This window comes from Kogia breviceps, chromosome 10 (assembly GCF_026419965.1).
Source record: "Kogia breviceps isolate mKogBre1 chromosome 10, mKogBre1 haplotype 1, whole genome shotgun sequence".
In the NCBI taxonomy this organism is placed as follows: domain Eukaryota; kingdom Metazoa; phylum Chordata; class Mammalia; order Artiodactyla; family Physeteridae; genus Kogia; species Kogia breviceps.
The window spans coordinates 58,012,779-58,034,505 of record NC_081319.1 but is presented as its reverse complement, the minus strand read 5'-3'; the positions used below and the strand labels follow the sequence as shown (position 1 = coordinate 58,034,505).

Sequence of the window (21,727 nt, the reverse complement as noted above, 5' to 3'; positions counted from 1 at the left end):
TCAAGGTCGGCTACTAAGTGGTTGAGTTGAGATTTGAATCTAGGCATCCTGGTTTACAGAACACATACCTTTAACCCCTATGTTATATTGCCTCCCTATGAGAAATTTTTTCAAAAAAGAAAAAAAATTAAATATGTCTGATGTGGATTCTTCAAGTAAGTTTCAAATTTTATGTTTTGTTCAAGCTCTTCATTTCTGCTTTCTATCTCCCGGGATGTTTTGGGGCATTTTATTTCCCATCATCAGATAAGAAGAAGTAAAAGGAAATACAATTTACCCACACAGATTCTGTTTGCTTATGGTATTAATAAATGATCAAGGAAGGTGTCACAAGTGTGTAAAATAAATCTCAGGGAATTTCTAAATTCCTACTGTATGTCCTTCCAACTGTCACCATAGATAATCAAAATAAGCTCTATTTTCATTTAAATTGAAGATAATCTTTTAAGGATAGCTGTTGATCCAAACAATCTATTTCTTTGTGAAAACCAGATTTCCTGTGTTGAAGACCATTACCTGTTGGGTTATTTAGGGATAGGCTGTTTCGACCTGATGCATGATGCAATAAGTGGTAATCTGCTGTGAAAAAGTTGGGCTCAATTGGTTCTGGAGACCCCTGAGATAACTGAAACAGAAAAAGCAAAACTGCATCTTATTTTGCATTCAGAATCAAATGACATGAGACCTCTGTGTGCATCTCTGCCCAGAAAAAATTAGTGCTCTTCAGTTGTCAATCCCTTGTATACAGATAAAGACCAATCTTCTTCCTTTCAAAAGAAATGATAATTTAGATGCAGGCAAATTACAGTGAAAGCAAGTAGATAATTCCTGGTCACATGTAAATAAAAAACGCTATACTGGGCTTCCCTGGTGGCGCAGTGATTGAGAACCTGCCTGCCGATGCACGGGACACGGGTTTGTGCCCCGGTCCGGGAAGATCCCACATGCTGCGGAGCAGCTGGGCCCGTGAGCCATGGCCGCTGCGCCTGCGCGTCCGGAGCCTGTGCTCCGCAACGGGAGAGGCCACAACAGTGAGAGGCCCACGTACCACAAAAAAAACAAACAAACAAACAAAAAAAAAAACGCTATACTTTATAGCTTTATGAGAACAAAATAAAAATGGATAGAAAAATAATGGCATGGGCCTGGGATATCAAAATGTTATTTTTGTCAGGCGTAGGAGGAATAAACTCCAATCATTCAACAAAACATCATTTTTAGCCCAAATCATTCTTGTTTGACCAAGGCAAACACATTTCTTAATACATTTTTCTAAATTACTATTAATTAATTTTAATCTCCAGACATTAATTCTCAACACTGTAAAGGAAAGAGTAATTCACTAAATGCCAGAACTTATTAAAGTTCCAATTGTTTAATGCCATTCTATAAGGATGAATTTTTTAAATGAAACTTTCAAAATCCTTTCACCTTTAATTACAACTAACACTTGAGCTGGCCAAGTTTTTGTGCCTGTGTAAAACAATATACTTTTTAAATGTCAATACATATTTATAAACCAGAACAAAAGGCACAATTTAGACTATTCAACAGTGGTTACCTTGGATTCACAAACTCTATTCATGAGTTTAAATATATCACAGTTCAATCATTTGAGCAAATCGTTTGGCAGTTCACAAATATGCCCACCCTTTGAGCCAACAATTTCACTCTTAGATATGCACACACAAGAGAAATGAGTACTTCTGTTCATCAAAAGACATGTACAAGAATGTTTGTAGCACATTTATTCATAATAATCAAAAACTGGAAAACCCCCAGATGTCCACAGGATTAAATATATTGTGGTGTGCTTATCCGATGGAATTTTGCCAAACATGAAAAAGAACACACTATGGATATACACAGCAAGATGGATGAATGTTGAGCAAAAGAAGCCAGACACAAAAGGATACACAATGTATAGCTTCATTTACACATATTTTCACAACCGAGAAAAGCTAACCAACGGTGACAGAGATCAAGACAATGATTACATTGTAACAGGTAGTAGAGTTTGACCAGGAAAAGGCAGGCAGGAGCCTTCTTCTGGGCTGGAAATTTTCTATATATCGATGTGGGTGGTGGTCACGTGGATGAATATATATGTAAAAGTTCATGGAGCTGTATATGTACTTCACTGTATACATTATGCACTTTATACCTTAATATGAACATTTTATATTAGCAATTGATCATTATTCCATCAATATGCTTTGGATACTATAAATAAAAATCATTTTTGGGTTTTCCAGTCTCCATATTGCCAACGAATGCTACACATTAGAAAAAAGATATGAATCATCCTTTTATATTCTTGAAAATTTATTTTCCTTACTTTAGTGACAACTGGTAAAATTAATAACCCATCTGTAAAATGACAAGATTGTAAGACTGTAATAGTGTTATGCAGGAAGATTTTATTCGCTTAATAACTTTCTCATCAGTGCTATTAGGAGGCAATGCAGCTAGCCTTAAGCATTCCGTGGTTCTAATATCTAAGGTAGTAGATTATTCCAACTGAACTTCTTAATATGTCTTGTAATGCTGAAAATGATTTCCTGGTATTACCTTCCAAGTGACTTCAGATGGATTTTTTTTCATATGGTTGAGCATAGGAGTAATTTGGTTGCCTGAAATGTTCATCCCAATTATTTCTTAGAAAGCTTATTTAAGTCAACTTAATTATTAAGTGAACACCTTGGAATCCTAAAGATTTCACAAACAGGAAGATGCACAGTAACCTATGTGAACTGTGACATGGAGAGGTCAATAGAGTCATTTTAAGATGACAGGACAAGTTCTTTTCATTGATTCAAACCTTGAAGAGAGGAGTGTTTGATGTTTCCAGAGCCTGTGTCACATTAGCAGTCTTCCAGCCTAAGAACTGTGAATTCTCAGAGGGATGGGCCCATGGAAGAAGCCAAGGACTAAAATCTTTAGTCTTGTGTTTGAGACCCAGATACACTTATTTTTATTCTAGGAAATTTCCGGAACTTCGTTTTGCAGTTCAGTTTTTTGACGTATAATATATTCTTTCAGCAAATATTTTTTGCCCCTTACTATGTGACCTGAGCAGGTTTTGTAAATCAGAAATGTAAACCTTTCAATCCACATACACTGATGATCTGCCCAGCTTATTAGCACCATGCTGGGCACCACGGAGGACACAGAAATGATCTGGCCTCCATGAGACTTGCAACTTGACTGGAAAAATAGGTTAATGTACATAAAACAAGAGGGCAATGCATTAAATGATGAAGTGTGAAATGAGGCGGTGAGACCTAAGCTTACACAAACAAGGATGCTTCATGAAGACCAGCATGGTTTTCAGAAGCTCTGTAGAAGAAACACTAGAGCTGAAACTCAAAGGCTGGATTTGGGTGGGATGCAAGGAAGTCAAGTGAACATTCCAGGTGAGAGGAACTTAAGGGCAAAGGCTAGGTATTGCATATTAATGGCAAAGTGATAAAGCGCTAAGACATTAGTCCATGTTATAGAGGCATGGAGATTTAGGTTGAAGAGAGGAAGACAAGTGTTATTCATTAATTCAGGGAGTATCTTTTATTCAAAAACATTTTTAATTTAAATTTTTAAAATTTTAAAATATTTTTTAGCCATACCACACAGCATGTGGGATCTTAGCTCCCTGACCAGGGATCAAACCCATGGCCTCTGCATTGGAAGCAGAGTCTTAAACACTGGACCACCAGGGAAGTCCCCAGGGAGTATTTTTTTAAAAAATAAATGGCAGGTTCTTATTAGTTATCCATTTTATATGTATTAGTGTATATATGTCAATCTCAATGTCCCAATTCATCACCCCCCCCCATGTTCCCCCCTTGGTGTCCATACTTTTCTTCTTTACATCTGTGTCTCAATTTCTGCCCTGTAAATCAGTTCATCTGTACCATTTTTCTACGTTCCACATATATGCATTAATATACGATATTTCTTTTTCTCTTTCTAACTTACTTCACTCTGTATGACAGTCTCTATATCCATCCTTGCCTCTACAAATGACTCACTTTCATTCCTTTTTATGGCTGAGTAATATTCCATTGTATATATGTACCACATCTTTATCCATTCGTCTGCTGATGGGAATTTAGGTTGCTTCCATGTCTTGGCTATTGTAAATAGTGCTGCAATGAACTTTGGAGTGCATGTGTCTTTTTGAATTATGGTTTTCTCTGGGTATATGTCCAGTAGTGGGATTGCTGGGTCATATGGTATTTCTATTTTTAGTTTCTTAAGGAACCTCCATATTGTTCTCCATAGTGGCTGTATCAATTTACATTCCCACCAACAGTGCAAGAGGGTCTTTTTTCTCCAACCCTCTCCAGCATTTGTTGTTTGTCATTTTCTGATGATGCTCATTCTAACTGGTGTGAGGTGACACCTCTCTAATAATTAGTGATGTTGAGCAGCATTTTATGTGCTTTTTGGCATCTGTATGTCTTCTTTGGAGAAATGTCTATTTAGGTCTTCTGCCCATTTTGGATTCAGTTGTCTGTTTCTTTAATATTGAGCTGCATGAGCTGTTTATATATTTTGGAGACAGATCCTTTGTCCATTAACTCATTAGCAAATATTTTCTCCCATTCTGCGGGTTGTCTTTTCATCTTGTTTGTAGTTTCCTTTGCTTTGCAAAAGCTTTTAAGTTTCATTAGGCCCCATTTGTTTATTTTTGTTTTTATCTCCATTACTTCACAAGGTGGATCAAAAATGATCTTGCCCTGATTTATGTCAAAGAGTGTTCTTCCTATGTTTTCCTCTAAGGGTTTTATAGTGTCTGGTCTTACGTTTAGGCCCCTCATCCATTTTAAGTTTATTTTTGTGTATGGTGTTAGGAAGTGTTCTAATTTCATTCTTTTACATGTAGCTGCGCTGTTTTCCCAGCACCACTTATTGAAGAGGCTGTCTTTTCTCCATTGTATATTCTTGCCTCCTTTAACAAAGGTAAGGAGAACATAGGTGCGAGGGTTTATCTCTGGGTTGTCTATTCTGTTTCACTGATCTATATTTCTGTTTTTGTGACAATATCATACTGTCTTGTTTACTGCAGTTTTGTACTATACTCTGAAGTCAGAGAGCCTGATTCTTCCAGCTCTGTTTTTCTTTCTTAAAATTGTTTTGGCTATTCAGGGTGTTTTGTAATTCCACACAAATTGTGAAATTTTTTGTTCTAGTTTTGTGAAAAAGGCCATTGGTATTTTGACAGGGATTGCATTGAATCTGTAATATGCTTTGGGTAGTAGAGTCATTTTTGCAATGTTGATTCTTCCAATCCAAGAACATGGTATATCACTCCATCTGTTGGTATCAATTTCTTTCAGCAGTGTCTTATGGTTTTCTGCATACAGGTCCATTGTCTCCCTAGGTAGGTTTACCCCTAGGTATTTTATTCTTTTTGTTGCAATGGTAAATGGGAATGTTTCCTTAATTTTTCTTTCAGATTTTTCATCATTAGTGTATAGGAATGCAAGAGATTTCTGTGCATTAATTTTGCATCCTGCAACTTTACCAAATTCATTGATTAGCTCTAGTAGTTTTCTGGTGGCATCTTTAGGATAATCTATGTATAGTATCATGTCATCTGCAAACAGTGACAGTTTTACTTCTTTTCGAATTTGGATTCCTTTTATTTCTTTTTCTTCTCTGATTGCCATGACTAGGGCTTCCAAACCTATGTTGAATACTAGTGGTGAGAGTGGACATCCTTGTCTTGTTCCTGCTCTTAGAGGAAATGCTTTCAGTTTTTCACCGTTGAGAATGATGTTTGCTGTGGGTTTGTCGTATATGGACTTTATTATGTTGAGGTAGGTTCCCTCTATGCCCACTTTCTGAGAATTTTTATCATAAATGGGTGTTGAATTTTGTCAAAAGCTTTTTCTGCATCTATTGAGTTGATCATATTGTTTTTCTTCTTCAATTTGTTAATATGGTGTATCACATCGATTGATTTGCATATATTGGAGAATCCTTGCATCCCTGGGATAAATCCCACTTGATCAGGGTGTATGATCCTTTTAATGTGTTGTTGGATTCAGTTTGCTAGTATTCTGTTGAGGATTTTTGCATCTATATTCATCAGTGATATTGGTCTGTAATTTTATTTTTTTGTAGTATCTTTATCTGGTTTTGGTGTCAGGGTGACAGTGGCCTAATAGAGTGAGTTTGGGAGTGTTCCTTCCTCTGCAATTTTCTGGAAGAGTTTGAGAAGGATGGGTGTTAACTCTTCTCTAAATTTTGACAGAATTCACCTGTGAAGACTTTTCCTGGACTTTTGGTTGTCCGAAGATTTTTAATCATAGTTTCAATTTCATTACTTTTGATTAGTCTGTTCATATTTTCTATTTCTTCCTGGTTCAATCTTGGAATGTTATAACCTTTCTAAGAATTTGTCCACTTCTTCCAGGTTGTCCATTTTATTGGCATAAAATTGCTTGTAGTCGTCTCTTAGGATGCTTTGTATTTCTGCAAGTGTCTGTTGTAACTTCTCCTTTTTCATTTCTAATTTTATTGATTTGAGTCCTCTCCCTCTTTTTCTTGATGAGTCTGGCTAACGGTTTATCAATTTCGTTTGTCTTCTCAAAGAACCAGCTTTTAGTTTTATTGATTTCTATTTCATTTATTTCTGCTCTGATCTTTATGACCTCTTACCTTCTACTAAGTTTGGGTTTTGTTTGTTCTTCTTTCTCTAGTTCCTTTAGGTGTAAAGTTAGGTTGTTTATTTGAGATGTTTGTTGTTTCTTGAGGTAGGCTTGTATTGCTATAAACTTCCTTCTTAGAACTGCTTTTGCTGCAACCCATTGGTTTTGGATCATCGTGTTTTTGTTGCTATTTGTCTCTAGGTATGTTTTGATTTCCTCTTTGATTTCTTCAGTGATCTCTTGGTTATTTAGTAACGTATTGTTTAGCCTCCATGTGTTTTATGTTTTTTTCCCTGTAGTTGATTTCTAATCTCATAGTGTTGTCATCAGAAAAGATGCTTGATATGATTTCAATTTTCTTAAATTTACTGAGGCTTGATTTTTGACCCAAGGTGTGATCTACCCTGGAGAATGTTCCACGTGTACTTGAGAAAAAAGTATATTCTGTTTTTTTAATGGAATGTCCTATAAATATCAATTAAATCTATCTGGTCTATTTGTCATTTAAAGCTTGTGTTTCCTTATTTATTTTCTGTTTGGATGATCTAAGCATTGGTGTAAGTGAGGTGTTAAAGTCCCCCACTATTATTGTGTTACTGTCGATTTCCTCTTTTATAGCTGTTAACAGTTGCCTTATGTATTGAGGTGTTCTGCTGTTGGGTGCATATATATTTATAATTGTTATATCTTCTTCTTGGATTGATGCCTTGATTATTATGTAGTGCCCTTCCTTGTCTCTTGTTACATTCTTTATTTTAAAGTCTATTTTATCTGATATGAGTATTGTTACTCCAGTTTTCTTTTGATTTCCATTTGCATGAAATATTTTTTTCCACCCCCTCACTATCAGTCTGTATGTGTCCCTATGTCTGAAGTGTGTCTCCTGTAGACAGCATATATATGGGTCTTGTTTTTGTACCCATTCAGCGAGTCTGTGTCTTTTGGTTGGCACCTGTAATCTGTTCACATTTAAGGTAATTATCAATATGTATGTTCCTATTACCATTTTGTTAATTGTTTTGGGTTTGTTTTTGTAGGTCCTTTTCTCCTCTGTGTTTCGCACTTAGAAAATTTCCTTTAGCATTTGTTGTAGAGCTGGTTTGGTGGTGCTGAATTCTCTTAGATTTTGCTTGTCTGTAAAGCTTTTGATTTCTTCATTGAATCTGAATGAGATCCTTGCCAGGTAGAGTAATCTTAGTTGTACGTTCTTCCCTTTCATCACTTTAAAATGTCATGCCACTCCTTTCTGGCTTGTAGAGTTTATGCTGAGAAATCAGCTATTAACCTTATGGGAGTTCCCTTGTGTGTTATTTGTCATTTTTCCCTTGCTGCTTTCAATAATTTTTTTGTGTCTTTAATTTTTTCCAATTTGATTACTATTTGTCTCAGCGTGTTTCTCCCTGAATTTATACTGTATGGAACTCTCTGCACTCCCTGGACTTGGGTGGCTATTTCTTTACCCATGTTAGGGAAGTTTTCAACTATTATCTCTTCAAAGATTTCCTCGGTTACTTTCTCTCTCTCTTCTCCTTCTGGGACCCCTATAATGCGAATGTTGTTGCATTTAATGTTGTCCCAGAGGTCTCTTAGGCTGTCTTCATTTCTTTCCATTCTGTTTTTGTTTATTCTGTTCTGCATCAGTGAATTCCACCATTCTGTCTTCCAGGTCACTTATCCATTCTTCTGCCTCAGTTATTCTGCTATTGATTCCTTCTAGTGTAGTTTTCATTTCAGTTATTGTATTGTTCATCTCTGTTTGTTTGTTTTTTAATTCTTCTCGGTCTTTGTTAAACATTTCTTGCATCTTCTCGATCTTTGCCTCCATTCTTTTTCCGAGGTCCTGGATCATCTTCACTATAATTATTCTGAATTCTTTTTCTGGAAGGTTCAACTTCATTTAGTTGTTTTTCTGGGTTTTTATCTTGTTCCTTCATTTGGTACATAGCCCTCTGCCTTTTCATCTTGTCTCTCTTTCTGTGAATGTGGGTTTTGTTCTATAGGCTGCAGGATTGTAGTTCTTCTTGCTTCTGCTGTCTGCCCTCTGCTGGATGAGGCTATCTAAGAGGCTTCAGCAAGTTTCCTGGGGGAGGGACTGGTGGTGGGTAGAGCTGGCTGTTGCTCTGGTGGGCAGAGCTCAGTAAAACTTTACTGAGAAGGGGATGTTTCTCTGCTGATGGGTGGGGCTGGGTTCCCTCCCTATTAGTTGTTTGGCCTGAGGCGACCCAACACTGGAGCCTACCCGGGATCTTTGGTGGGGCTAATGGCAGACTCTGGGAGGGCTCAGGCCAAGGAGTACTTCCCAGAACTTCTGACACCATTGTCCTTGTCCTCACGGTGAAACATAGCCACGTCCCACCTCTGCAGGAGACCCTCCAACACTAGAAGGTAGGTCTGTTCAATCTCCTATGGGGTCACTGCTCCTTCCCCTGGGTCTCAATATGCACATTACTTTGTGTGTGCCCTCCAAGAGTGGAGTCTCTGTTTCCACCAGTCCTGTTGAAGTCCTGCAATCAAATCCTGCTAGTCTTCAAAGTCTGATTCTCTAGGAATTCCTCCTCCCATTGCAGATCTCCCAGGTTGGGAAGCCTGACGTGGGCCTCAGAACCTTCACTCCAGTGGGTGGACTTTTGTGGTATAATTTTTCTCCAATTTGTGAGTCAACCACCCAGCAGATATGGGAATTGATTTTATTGTGATTGTGCCCCTGCTACCATATCATTGTGCCTTCGCCTTTGTCTTTGGATGTGGCATATCTTTTTTGGTGAGTTCTAGTGTCTTCCTGTTGATGATTGTTCAGTAGTTAGTTGTGATTCCAGTGCTATCTCAAGAGGGAGTGAGAACACATCCTTCTACTCTACCATCTTGAACTGCAGCTCCCTGGGAGTATTTTTTAAATCAACTATTGTGTGCCATGCACAGATCCAAACAATGAAAAGAGTCAATGGTGGCTAAATATTGTATTCTTGGAGCTTACTGCCTAATTAGGGAGAATTATGTCTGTGAAATATCCACTTGTGTACTTGCAAAATTGCAAATATGCTGAATGCATTGAAGGCAATGCCTGTGGTTCTAAGAGGTAACAGACAGATTTAACTTAAGGAAGCCTTTCCTGAGAAAATGATGCTTATGCTGAGAGCCAAAATAAATAGTAAGAGTGAGTAAAGGATGGAGTAGGAAGAACTTTACAGGCAGAGGAAAGAGCACGTGCAGACTTGGGATGAAGCAGCATGGTAGGTAGACACTGTAGCCAGTGTGGAGACAGCAAAGGGCAAGAGTGGCATGAGGTGAGGGTGGAGAGAGAGGCAGGACTTGGACCAAACAGGACTGTGAACACCATTGGTGGGGATTTTGGCATTTTATACTAAGAGCCCACTGGACAATGTTCTTTGGTGTGTGTGTGAGGGAGGGGGACGTGATAAGATTTCTGTTTTGAAGAGATCACCCTGGAAGCAATATATGTAACAATTTGGGTGGGGCTGAGACCTCAGGGTGAACATAGGCTGATCATGAGGAGGTTACTGCAAATAACGGAGGCCTAGGTGGTGGGACTCAGAGTTAGATGGTGAGGCAGGAAACTGGAAATAAGTGTTTAGGGACACTGGGAAAAGTCTGGCAAAATGAACTGGAGAACAAGGAGATCAGCAAGAAGTGTGACACTAGTGCAAGAGAAGAGTGCTAAGACCTTGGACTAGGTGGAAACCAAAAGGAAAGAACAGCTATGGAAGGCCAAATATTCCCAGTTAATAACAATGAGAGCACCTATGCCATTGATTGAGTATTTACTACATTCTAGATACATTTGATATTCTATTTTGTTCTAACAACTACTTTGTAAGGTAGGCATTATCCCCATTTTACAGATGAGGAATATGAGAAGTAAAGTAATTTGCTCAAGGAGCACAGCTAGTAAGTGGCAGAACCAGGGCTAGAACCCAGGGCTATAACATCAAAGGCCAACCAAAACCACCTACACTATGAATATTACCCAGGTGTTAATGACTTAGGAGATGCAAAAGTGGAACAGTTGAAAGTGACCACAAGGTTTAAAGACTGAGCAGAATGATAATGGATGCTTCCAATGATATTCGATGTGGACAAAGGAAGGAAGCAGGTGGTGAGTTCAATTCTGGACATGCCAGATGACAAAGTAAATGTTCACCCAGTAGGTGGAAATATGGGTGATACAACAAAATCTTTCAGAGCAGTGGCCTCTCAGGCTGGCTGAAGCTGTGAGGTGGCTCAGCAGTCCCAGACCAGCACTGTGAGGCCCTCTCTTGGCTCATGAGCTAAGAGGTGTATGTCCCATCTTTGGCATGTATGTTCTGTTTGGAAGAATGTGTAAGAAAATTCCTTCTGAACTAACATAAAAGGGCGCTTCTGGGGACTCCAATCGAGATGGTGGAATAGGAAGTGGATCTCACCTCCTCCCACAAATACATCAAAAATATATCTACATGTGGAACAACTCTCACAGAATACCTAATGAATGCTGACAGAAGGTCTCAGACAGCCAAAATTGCAAGAGAGATCATATAACCAAGCAGGACAAAAGAAAATAATAAAGGAAGTGAGACAGGACCAGCATCCCTGGGAGGGAGCTGTGAAAGAGAAAAGGTTCCCTCACCCTGGGAAACCCCTTCACCAGTGGGGAGATCACCCAGGACAGAAAGGGAGCTCCAGAAGCTCAGAGGAGAGAGTAGCAGATGGCTTGAGGCAGGCAGAACAGCAAGAGACCAGCACAGAGGGTCTGCACCACCTCCCTGCACTCCCCAGCCTGAGACGTGCATCTGCTGCTGTGGGCAGGGGCTGGATGCTGAATCTCGGGCTTCAGAACACAGTCCCAGGGAGATGACTGGGACTGGCTGTGCAGGGACAGCCTAAAGGAGCAGGACCATACTTTGGGCCACAACCAGGGGTATGTGGAGGAAGGACCCCAGGTCTGCCATAGAAGTGAAGTGTTGTTAACAGGTGCAGGAAGGGAGGGAAAGGGCCCACCATAGCAGCCTCTTTCTCAGCATGCTCACAGCTGGTGCAGTGCTGCCTCTATGACTTCTGGGAGCACACAAGCACCAACAGGCTGCCCACAATTGGAGGTGGGGCTGAAATCAGAGTTCATCCCCAGGAGTTGTGCAACTTAGGAAGCAGGGCTGAAATCTGAGTCCTCTCCCTGTGGCTGTGTAATCTGCAGATTTATGCCACCACCACCAGCTTTGTAAACTCAGTGCCTGCAGGACATGCAAGTGGACAATGGGTGCTCCCGTGGCTGGGGCAAGTCCAGCATTAGCAGCTGTGGGCTTTGCAGGTGCATGCACAAGGAGGCAGGGCCAGAGTCTGGGCTGCTTCCATAGCTCCCACAGCAGGTCCAAGTGCATGACAGCTGTGGTCCTGGTACCTGACTTCAGTGGATTGGTGCCTATGGATCCGCACTGGTGGCTTTGTAAACACAGTGCCTGAGGGACACTGGGGCCAATTGCATTCCCACAGTTAAGGCACGGCCGAGGGCAGTGCCAACAACAGTATACTTTGTGAGCTCACACAACAGGTGACAGGCAACACCATCGAGCACACTCCTGGGTGGACAGCTCCTGCTGAAGAGCTCTTCTTCAGGAGCTCTCAGGAGTAGAAGAGGAGCTACTCAGTGGTTCCTCTACTAGTGTGAGGGCTTCAATCTTGCCTACCTCATGCTGCAGTCAGAGACGGATGGGGGTTTCTACTCCAATAACTAGAAAGTAGACCCTGTCCCTGAAAGGATTGTGATGACCACAGAGCAAAGAGGAGGGCCCACTCATATCCAGTGCAGACTTTGGTCATCAAAACACCAGTCACACACCCTATCAAAGGGATAACAGCCAGTACACACCAGGGAAAGATGCAGCAGGCATTCATATTAAAAGCAGCATTTGTACCAAAAATATTAAACCCATGCAGGCTACACAGGAACTCTCCCACATAAAAACAGCTCTTCAAGACCACAGTAGATAACTCTTTCTCCTAAACTCATAGAGTCAGAGAAATACAAGTAAAATGAAGAAACAGAGAAATCACTCCCAATTAAAAGATCAAGAGAATTCACCTGAAAGAACAAACAATGAAACAGATTTCTTCAGTCTAATAGACTCTGAGTTCAAAAAGGAGGTAATAAAAATACTGAAGGGATTAAGAAAGCCTATCAATAGAAATGCAGATTACTATAAAAAGGAACTAGAAACTATAGAGAGGAACCAAGAAAAATTATAAAACTCATTTGTTGAGATGAAAACTGAGCTAAAGGCAATAAATGGCAAATTGAATAATGCAGAAGAACAAATAAGTGATCTGGAAGATAGAATAATGGAAATCACCAAATCTGAACAGCAGAAAGAAAGACAAATGGGGCTTCCCTGGTGGCGCAGTGGTTGAGAGCCCGCCTGCGGATGCAGGGGACACAGGTTCCTGCCCCAGTCTGGGAGGATCCCACATGCCGCGGAGCGGCTGGGCCCGTGAGCCATGGCCGCTGAGACTGCACGTCGGGAGCCTGTGCTCTGCAGCGGGAGAGGCCGCAACAGTGAGAGGCCCGTGTACCACACACAAAAATATATTACAAGGGCTTCCCTGGTGGCACAGTGGTCCGGGAAGATCCCACATGCCGCGGAGCAGCTAGGCCCGTGAGCCATGGCCACTGGGCCTGTGTGTCCGGAGCCTGTGCTCTGCAACGGGAGAGGCCACAGCAGTGAGAGGCCCACATACCACCAAAAAAAAAAAAAAAAAAGAAAGAAAGACAAATGAAAACAAAATGAAAGCAATATACAAGACTTATGGAATAATATGAAGCACGGCAATCTACACATAATAGGGATCCCAGGAGAGGAAAGAAAAAAGGGGATAAAAAATATATGTGAAGAATAATGGCTGAAAACTTCCCAAACCTAAAGAAGGAAATGGACATCCAGGTATAGGAAGAGCAGAGGATCCCAAACAAGATGAACCCAAACAGACCTACACCAAGACATATTATAACTAAAATGGTAAAAGTTAAATAGAGGATTTTAAAGGCACCAAGAGAAAAACAAATAATTCATTACAAGGGAACCCCCAAAAAGCTATCAGCTGATTTCTCTACAGATGTTGCAGGCTAGAAGTGGCAAGATATACTCAAAGTCTTGAAAGGGAAAAACCTGCAACCTAGGATACTCTACCCAGCAAGATTATCATTTAGAATAAAAGGAGGGATAAAAAATTTCTCAGACAAGCAAAAACTTAGAGAATACAGCAATACTAAACCTATCCTAAAAGAAATATTGAAACGTCTTCTCTAAATAGAAAAGAAGCACAAATCAATAGGAAAGAGAAAAATCACAATTGGAAAGTAAATCATTTAAATAAGCCAGTACACAGATTTTTTAAAACATCGAAAACTATTGTGTTAGCATATGGTATTTGTTTTTCTCTTTCTGACTTACTTCACTCTGTATGACAGACTCTAGGTCCATCTACCTCACTACAAATAACTCAATTTCGCTTCTTTTTATGGCTGAGTAATATTCCATTGTATATATGTGCCACATCTTCTTTATCCATTCATCTGTCGATGGACACTTAGGTTGCTTCCATGTCCTGGCTATTGTAAGTAGAGCTGCAATGAACATTTTGGTACATGACTCTTTTTGCTAATACATATATATGGAATCTAAAAAAAAAAAGGTCATGAAGAACCAAGGGGCAAGATGGGAATAAAGACACAGACCTACTAGAGAATGGACTTGAGGATATGGGGAGGGGGAAGGGTAAGCTAGGAAAAAGTGAGAAAGCGACATGGACATATATACACTACCAAACGTAAAATAGATAGCTAGTGGGAAGCAGCCACATAGCACAGGGAGAACAGCTCAGTGCTTTGTGACCACCTAGAGGGGTGGGATAGGGAGGGTGGGAGGGAAGGAGATGCAAGAAGGAAGAGATATGGGGACATATGTATATGTATAACTGATTCACTTTATTATAAAGCAGAAACTAACACACCATTGTAAAGCAATTATACTCCAATAAAGATGTTAAAAATTTTGTGTGTGTGTGAAAGTGAAGATAAGTACAATGAACAGCAAAAGGATAAACATGAAGGTGTAAAAGAGGATATCAAAATCACAAAATGTGAAGGGGGAGAGTAGGAAAAATGTACATTTTTTTAAGAATGTGTTTGAGTCTTTACCAGTCTAAAGCAAGTAGAGATAGGAATGGGTTAGCATACTTGAAAAACAGGGTAACCACAAATGAAAAACATACAATAGATTCACCAAAAACCAAAAAGAAAGGAACTCAAGTAAATACAAAAGAAAACCATTAAACTACAAAAGAAAAAAGAAAAGAAAAGGAACAAAGGGGAAGTACAAAATCACCTGGAAAACAAGGTGTAAAATGGCAATAAATGCATATCTATCAATAATTACCTTAAATGTCAATTGCCTAAATGCTGCAATCAAATGACATAGAGTGGCAGGTTTGATTTAAAAACCCAAGAGCCTACTATATGCTGCCTACAAGAGATCCACTTTAGGGCAAAGGACACACATAGATTGAAAATGAGGGGGGGGGAAGATATTTCATGCAAACGGAAATGACAAGAAAGTGAGGGTAGCAATACTCATATCAGACAAAATAGACTTTAAAGCAAAGGCCATAAAGAAAGATAAAGCAGGACACTATATAATGATAAAAGGATCAATACAAGAAGAGGATATTACAGTTGTTAACATATATGCACCCAATATAGGATCACCCAAATACATAAAACAAATACTAACAGACAAAACTGGAGAGATTGACAGGAATACAATAACAGTAGGAGACTTTAACATCCAACTCACATCAATGGACAGATCTTCCAGACAGAAAATCAGTAAAGTAACAGAGATCCTAAATGATACAATAGAACAGTTAGACTTAATTGATATTTTCAGGACATTATGTCCAAAATAACCAGAGTACACAGTCTTTTCAAGTGCACATGAAACATTTCTCTAGGATTGACCACATACTAGGGCACAAAAGAAGCCTCAACAAATTTAAGAGGATAGAAATTATTTCAAGCATCTTTTCTGACCACAATGGCATGGAACTAGAAATCAAGTACAAAAAGAGAAATGAGAAAAAATGATTACGTGTAGACTAAACAAGAGGGTACTAAAAGACCAAAGGGTCAATGATCAAATCAAAGAGGAAATTTAAAAATACCTTGAGACAAATGACAATGAAAACACAACCATACAAAATCTATGGGATACAGCAAAAGCTGTAGAGGGAAGTTCATAGCCATATAAGCCTTCCTCAAAAAACAAGAAAAATCTCAAATAAACAACCTAACCTACCACCTAAAAGAATTAGAAAAAGAAGAACAAACAAAGCCTAAAGTTAGCAGAAGGAAGGAAATAATAATGATCAGAGAGGGAATAAATAAAGTAGAGACTTAAAAAGAGTAGAAAAAAATCAGTAAAACAGAGAGCTGATTATTTGAAAGGGTAAATGAAATCAACAAACCTCTGGCCAGGCTCACCAAGAAGAAAAGAGAGAGGACCCAAATAAAGTAAGAAGTGAAAGTGAGAAATAACAATTGATACCACAGAAATACAAAAAAAAAAAAAAAATAAGAGAATACTATGAACAATGATATGTCAACAAATTGGACAACCTAGAAGAAATGGACAAGTTTCTAGAAACATACAGCCCACCAAAACTGAATAAAAAAGAAATAGATAATAAGAGACCGATCACTAGATGTGAAATAGAAAATGTAAAAAAAAAACACACAAAACACACACACACAAAACCACCAACTCCCTGCAAACAAAAGTTCAGGCTTCACTGAGGAATTCTACTGAACATACAAAGAAGTTATACTGATCTTTTTCAATCTCTTCCAAAAGACTTAAGAGGAGGGAACACTCCCAAAGTCATTATTTGAAGCCACCATCACCCTGATACCAAAACCAGATAAAGACACTACTGAAAAAGAAAATTACAGGCCAATATCTTTGAAGAATATAGATGCAAAAATTCTCAACAAAATACTGGCAAACTGAATCCAACAACAAATTAAAAAGTTCATACACCACAACTAAGTGGTTTTCATCCCAGGGTCATAAGGATGGTTCAAAACATGCAAATCAATCAGTGTGATATACCACATCAACAAAAGAAAAGACAAAAACCACACGGTCATCTCAGTAGATGCAGAGAAAGCATTTGATAAAACTCAACATTCACTCATGACAAAAACTCTCACCAAAATGGGTATAGAGTGAACATATCTCAACCTCATAATAGCTATTTATGACAAATCCACAGCAAATATAATACTCTGATGAAAAGCCGAAAGCCTTCCTGTTAAAATCTGGTACAAGACAAGGATGCTCTCTCTCATCATTTCTCTTCAACACAGTATTGGAAGTCTGAGTCACAGCAGTCAGACAAGAAAAAGAAATAAAAGGTATCCGGATCGTAAGGGGAGAGGTAAAATTGTCATTATATTCAGATGATATGATGCTATTTATATAAAACCCTAAAGACTCCACACAAAAACTACTAGAACTGGTAAATGAATTCAGCAAGGTAGCAGTATACAAGATTAACATACAGAAATCTGTTGCATTTCTTTACACTAACAATGAAATATCAGAAAAGGAAAGTAAAACAAACAATCCCTTTTAAAATCACATCAAAAAAACCCCCAAGAAACCTAGGAATAAACCTGACCAAGGAAGTGAAAGTCTTGTACACTGAGAACTATAAAACATTAATAAAGGAAACTGAAGGTGATTCAAAGAAATGGAAAAATATCCCATGCTCTTGGACTGGAAGAATTAATATTGTTAAAATGGCCATAGCCAAAACAATCTACAGATTTAATGCAATCCCTATCAAATTACCCATGACATTTTTCACACAACTAGAACAAATAATCCTGAAATTTATATGGAATCATAAAAGACCCAGAATTGCCAAAGCAATCCCGAGGGAAAAGAACAAGGTAGGAGACATAACCCACCCAGACTTCAGACAATACTACAAGCCTACAGCAATCAAAACAGCACAGTACTGGCACAAAAACAGACATATGGATCAATGGAACAGAATATACAGCCCAGAAATAAACCCACATACCTACAGTCAATTAAGCTTCGACAAAGGAGGTAAGAATATAAAATGGGAAAAAGACAGTCTCTTAGGCAAGTGGTGTTGGGAAACCTGCACAGCCACATGTGAATCAATGAAGTTAGAACACACCCTCCCACCATACACAAAAACAAACTCAAAATGGTTTAAAGACTTAAATATAAGACATGACACCATAAAACTCCTAGAAGAGAACATAGGCAAAACATTCTCTGACATAAATCATACCAACGTTTTCCTAGGTCAGTCTCTTAAGACAATAGAAATAAAAGTAAAAATTTAAAAATAGGGCTTAATTAAACATACAAGCTTTTGCACAGCAAAGGAAACCATAAACAAAATGAAAAGACAACCTACGGACTGGGAGAAAATATTTGCAAACAATGCTACTGACAAGGGATTAATTTCCAAAATATACAAATAGCTCATACAAATCAGTAACAAAAAAAAACTCAATCAAAAAATGGCAGAAGACCTAAATTGACATTTCTCCAAAGAAGACATACAGATGGCCATAAGACATATGAAAAGATGCTCAACATCACAACTTATTAGAGAAATGCAAATCAAAACTATGATGAGGTACCGCCTCACATGGGTCAGAATGGCCATAATCAAAAAATCTACAAACAATAAATGCTGGAGAGGGTGTGGAGAAAGGAAAACCCTCCTACACTGTTGGTGGGAATGTAATTGGTGCAGCCACTATGGAAAACAGTATGGAGGTTCCTCAAAAAACTAAAAATAGAGTTGCCATATGATCCAGCAACCCCTCCCCTGGGCATACATCCAGAGAAAACTATAATTTGAAAATATACATGTACCCCAATATTCATAGCAGCACTATTTACAATAGCCAAGACATGGAAGCAACCTAAGTGTTCATCGACAGATGACTGGATAAAGAACATGTGGTGTATATATACAATGGAATACTACTCAGCTATAAAATAAGAATGAAATAATGCCATTTGAAGCAACATGGATGGACCTAGAGATTGTCATTTAAGTGAACTAAGTCAGAAAGACAAATCCATATGATATTACTTATATGTGGAATCAAAAATATGACATAAACAGACACACAGAGAACAGACTTGTAGTTGCCAAGGAGGAGAGGGGTTGGGGAGGGATGGATTGCGAGTTTGGAATTAGCAGATGCAAACTATCATGTATAGAATGGAGGAACAACAAGATCCTACTCTAGAGGACAGAGGACTGTATTCAGTATCCTAACATAAACCATAATGGAAAAGAATATATATATTCTTTATGCATATACATATATATGTATAAATGAATCACTTTGATGTACACTAGAAACTAACACAACATTGTAAATCAACTATACTTCAATAAAAAATAAATTTTTTAAAAAGGGCTCTTCTCCTCTGAATAAACATCTACAATTCTAAGGAGCAAATAATTGTATGCATTTTCGAACTAAACAAGTCAAATAAATATTAAAGAGAATTATATCACTATATACTACCTCTCCCCCCAAAAACCCCACTAATTTTGAGCAAATATTGAACAATTTCAGCACTTTATTGGTCAATTGAGTATATAGTACTTTTTAGTCAAAAACTAAATAGAAGAAAATAAAATTTGTAGGAGAAACTACAAATGTAATCCTCATTAAATTCCCCAAATTGTATCTTCTTTTCCACGTCATAAAATAAGGCTATCTTTGCTGTAGAACAACTACATAAATGATTTGGAACCTAATCAACTGAGATAGAACTCTGAAGGAAATTAAGCCAAAATAAATGAAATTAGGTGCCAGAAATGAGAAATGTTTCAACATGTTTTATCACACTTCACTCGTCAGTCCTCTGATCTTTTTTTCTTTAGATTTTTCTTGTCCTCTTTGACTGAATTACATAACATGTAAGACATAAAATATTGCCTTATTTTTCATTTTTTCTAACCTACAGCTCCTTCCTATTAGTTTTTATTAGACTTTATAGACCACTTTGTTAATAGAAATGTCCAGTATTTACACTCACTATTTTCTTATGCTTAAATCTTAGAGGCTGATCAGATGCAGATTCAAGTGTTTAGCATGTACATTTCAACAGGAGGCATGTACTGTCTGCTTGTTCCTCTTTTTGTGATGTCAGCAGCCAGTAGCGATCATGTCAGATCCATTATTTCATTCAGGGGCTGCAAAATGACAATATTTTTTATTCCTTCAGTACTTATTAGCTGAAGTACTTCTGTAATGAGAAACTTTCCCCTCATCGATTTAGTTACCCTGAGAGAGAATTCATAGGGAAAGGCAGAATAAATTTTTGATTCTTTCCTTTTGTAAACAATTTTCAAAATAATGAGTTGGTCACTTAGCATCTTCCAAAGGTAACCAATGGGGGATCTTTCTTTCTTTCTTTCTTTCTTTCTTTCTTTCTTTCTTTCTTTCTTTCTTTCTTTCTTTCTTTCTTTCTTTCTTTCTTTTTTTTTTACTATTGTGAACTCTTGGATTTAAACATTAGTTAATGCTTTCAATCAATTTTGGTTATTATTCTTATTGACGCTTTAATTATCCAATAGATAGTCTGTGAGAGCCTCTTTGTTGGCTCCTGAGTCCTTTTGACACATGCTCAGTAGTCCTTGACAGCATCCTCGTCATGTATTCTGTTATGTCAAGATATTCCAGCTTAGTCTCGTTCAGTTCTTGCTCAAGAGCTGCAATGGGCTATATTTCCAAAGCCATGGGTGCAAAGGGAGCACACAGCTGCTTGCTTCGTTTCTATATCATTTTAGTGAAATTTAGGAAATATGTGTTTTTTTAAAAAGATAAGATCTATCACGAATTCGTACTGATTCATATTGATACTTCTAATTTGAATTAGTATTTTCTACTTTGTTTCTGTTTCTCCTTTCTCCCATGCTGAAAATCCTAGTTCTCAAAAACACCTATACAACCACATAGATGCTATGTTCACCCTGCAATTCTAGCCAAGGTTGAGCAGCCTGGACTGAAGACACCTCAGGTGAGTCATAAATAAAGAGGCTCATTTCTTGGAAAAGGGCTCTTCCATGTTTTGACTCTTCTGTCCATCCTGCTGGGCCTCAGGCCACTCATAAGTAAGTTGCAATCATCCCATAATGACTCCTTCAAACTGCAGACATAGAGTCCCCAGATTTTAGGAGAAGCTTCACAGGGGAGGGTAGAAATCACATGCAGTTTATGTGTTGTCACCACTTCTTCCACGGCCATGGTGTGGGGTGACCATGTCATTCAAAGGCTAATGGGCTACACCTCTATGATTGTACAGGGGATGAAAAGGCCATTTCTGAAAAAAATTGTCACTAACTAAAGATTACACCAGAAAGGGGGAAAAACAGGTCACAAACTGTTCTCAATTAGTTTTAGACTGGGGGCAGGAGAGCTTCTTTTTTTTCATGAAGAAATATATAAATATATTTATCAATACTTATATATCAATAAAGAATAGAACCAATATAGGATATGCTATATAGAATATGTCTCTCAATCTAGAATTTATTCTAGATTCAACAATTATTCATTAAGCATCTACCAGGCACAGTGTACGACTCTGGGGAATCAAAGATGAACAAGATAAACTCATTACCCTTAGGTAAACAGACATGTGAGCTAAATAGCTTTTGAATGAAAAGCTATTTAAAACACAATGATACGAGTGAAAAAGTGATTGAAGCATAGAGGGGGAGATTAATTCTGGACAAGGAAAATTAAGAAAAGTGTTAATGGAGGAGCTGGTTAATACCCCAGGCTTCCAATTTCTTTAGCTCATAGGAGGCGAGGCCTGCCCCCTATTATAGGGTACATTTGATAAGGGTATGAACCACCACAGGCTTATAATATCAGATGAGGAGACCATAGCATTCTTCATAGGATAATTTAATCTGCATCTTAACTCAGTTGAAAGGAGGATGAATCT

The 21,727-nt window shown here is 38.3% G+C and overlaps 1 protein-coding gene across 16 annotated transcripts in view; it reads right to left on the bottom strand.

Moving 5' to 3' along the window:
* The window catches only part of NEK10 (NIMA related kinase 10), a 312,063-nt gene that overhangs the window by 7,057 nt on the left and 283,279 nt on the right, over positions 1-21,727 (bottom strand). For all 16 annotated transcript variants that reach the window (XM_067005874.1, XM_067005868.1, XM_067005869.1 and 13 more), the window contains one exon: positions 517-625. In XM_067005874.1, coding sequence (XP_066861975.1) covers positions 517-625 — 109 coding nt within the window. The remainder of the gene's footprint in view (positions 1-516; positions 626-21,727) is intronic.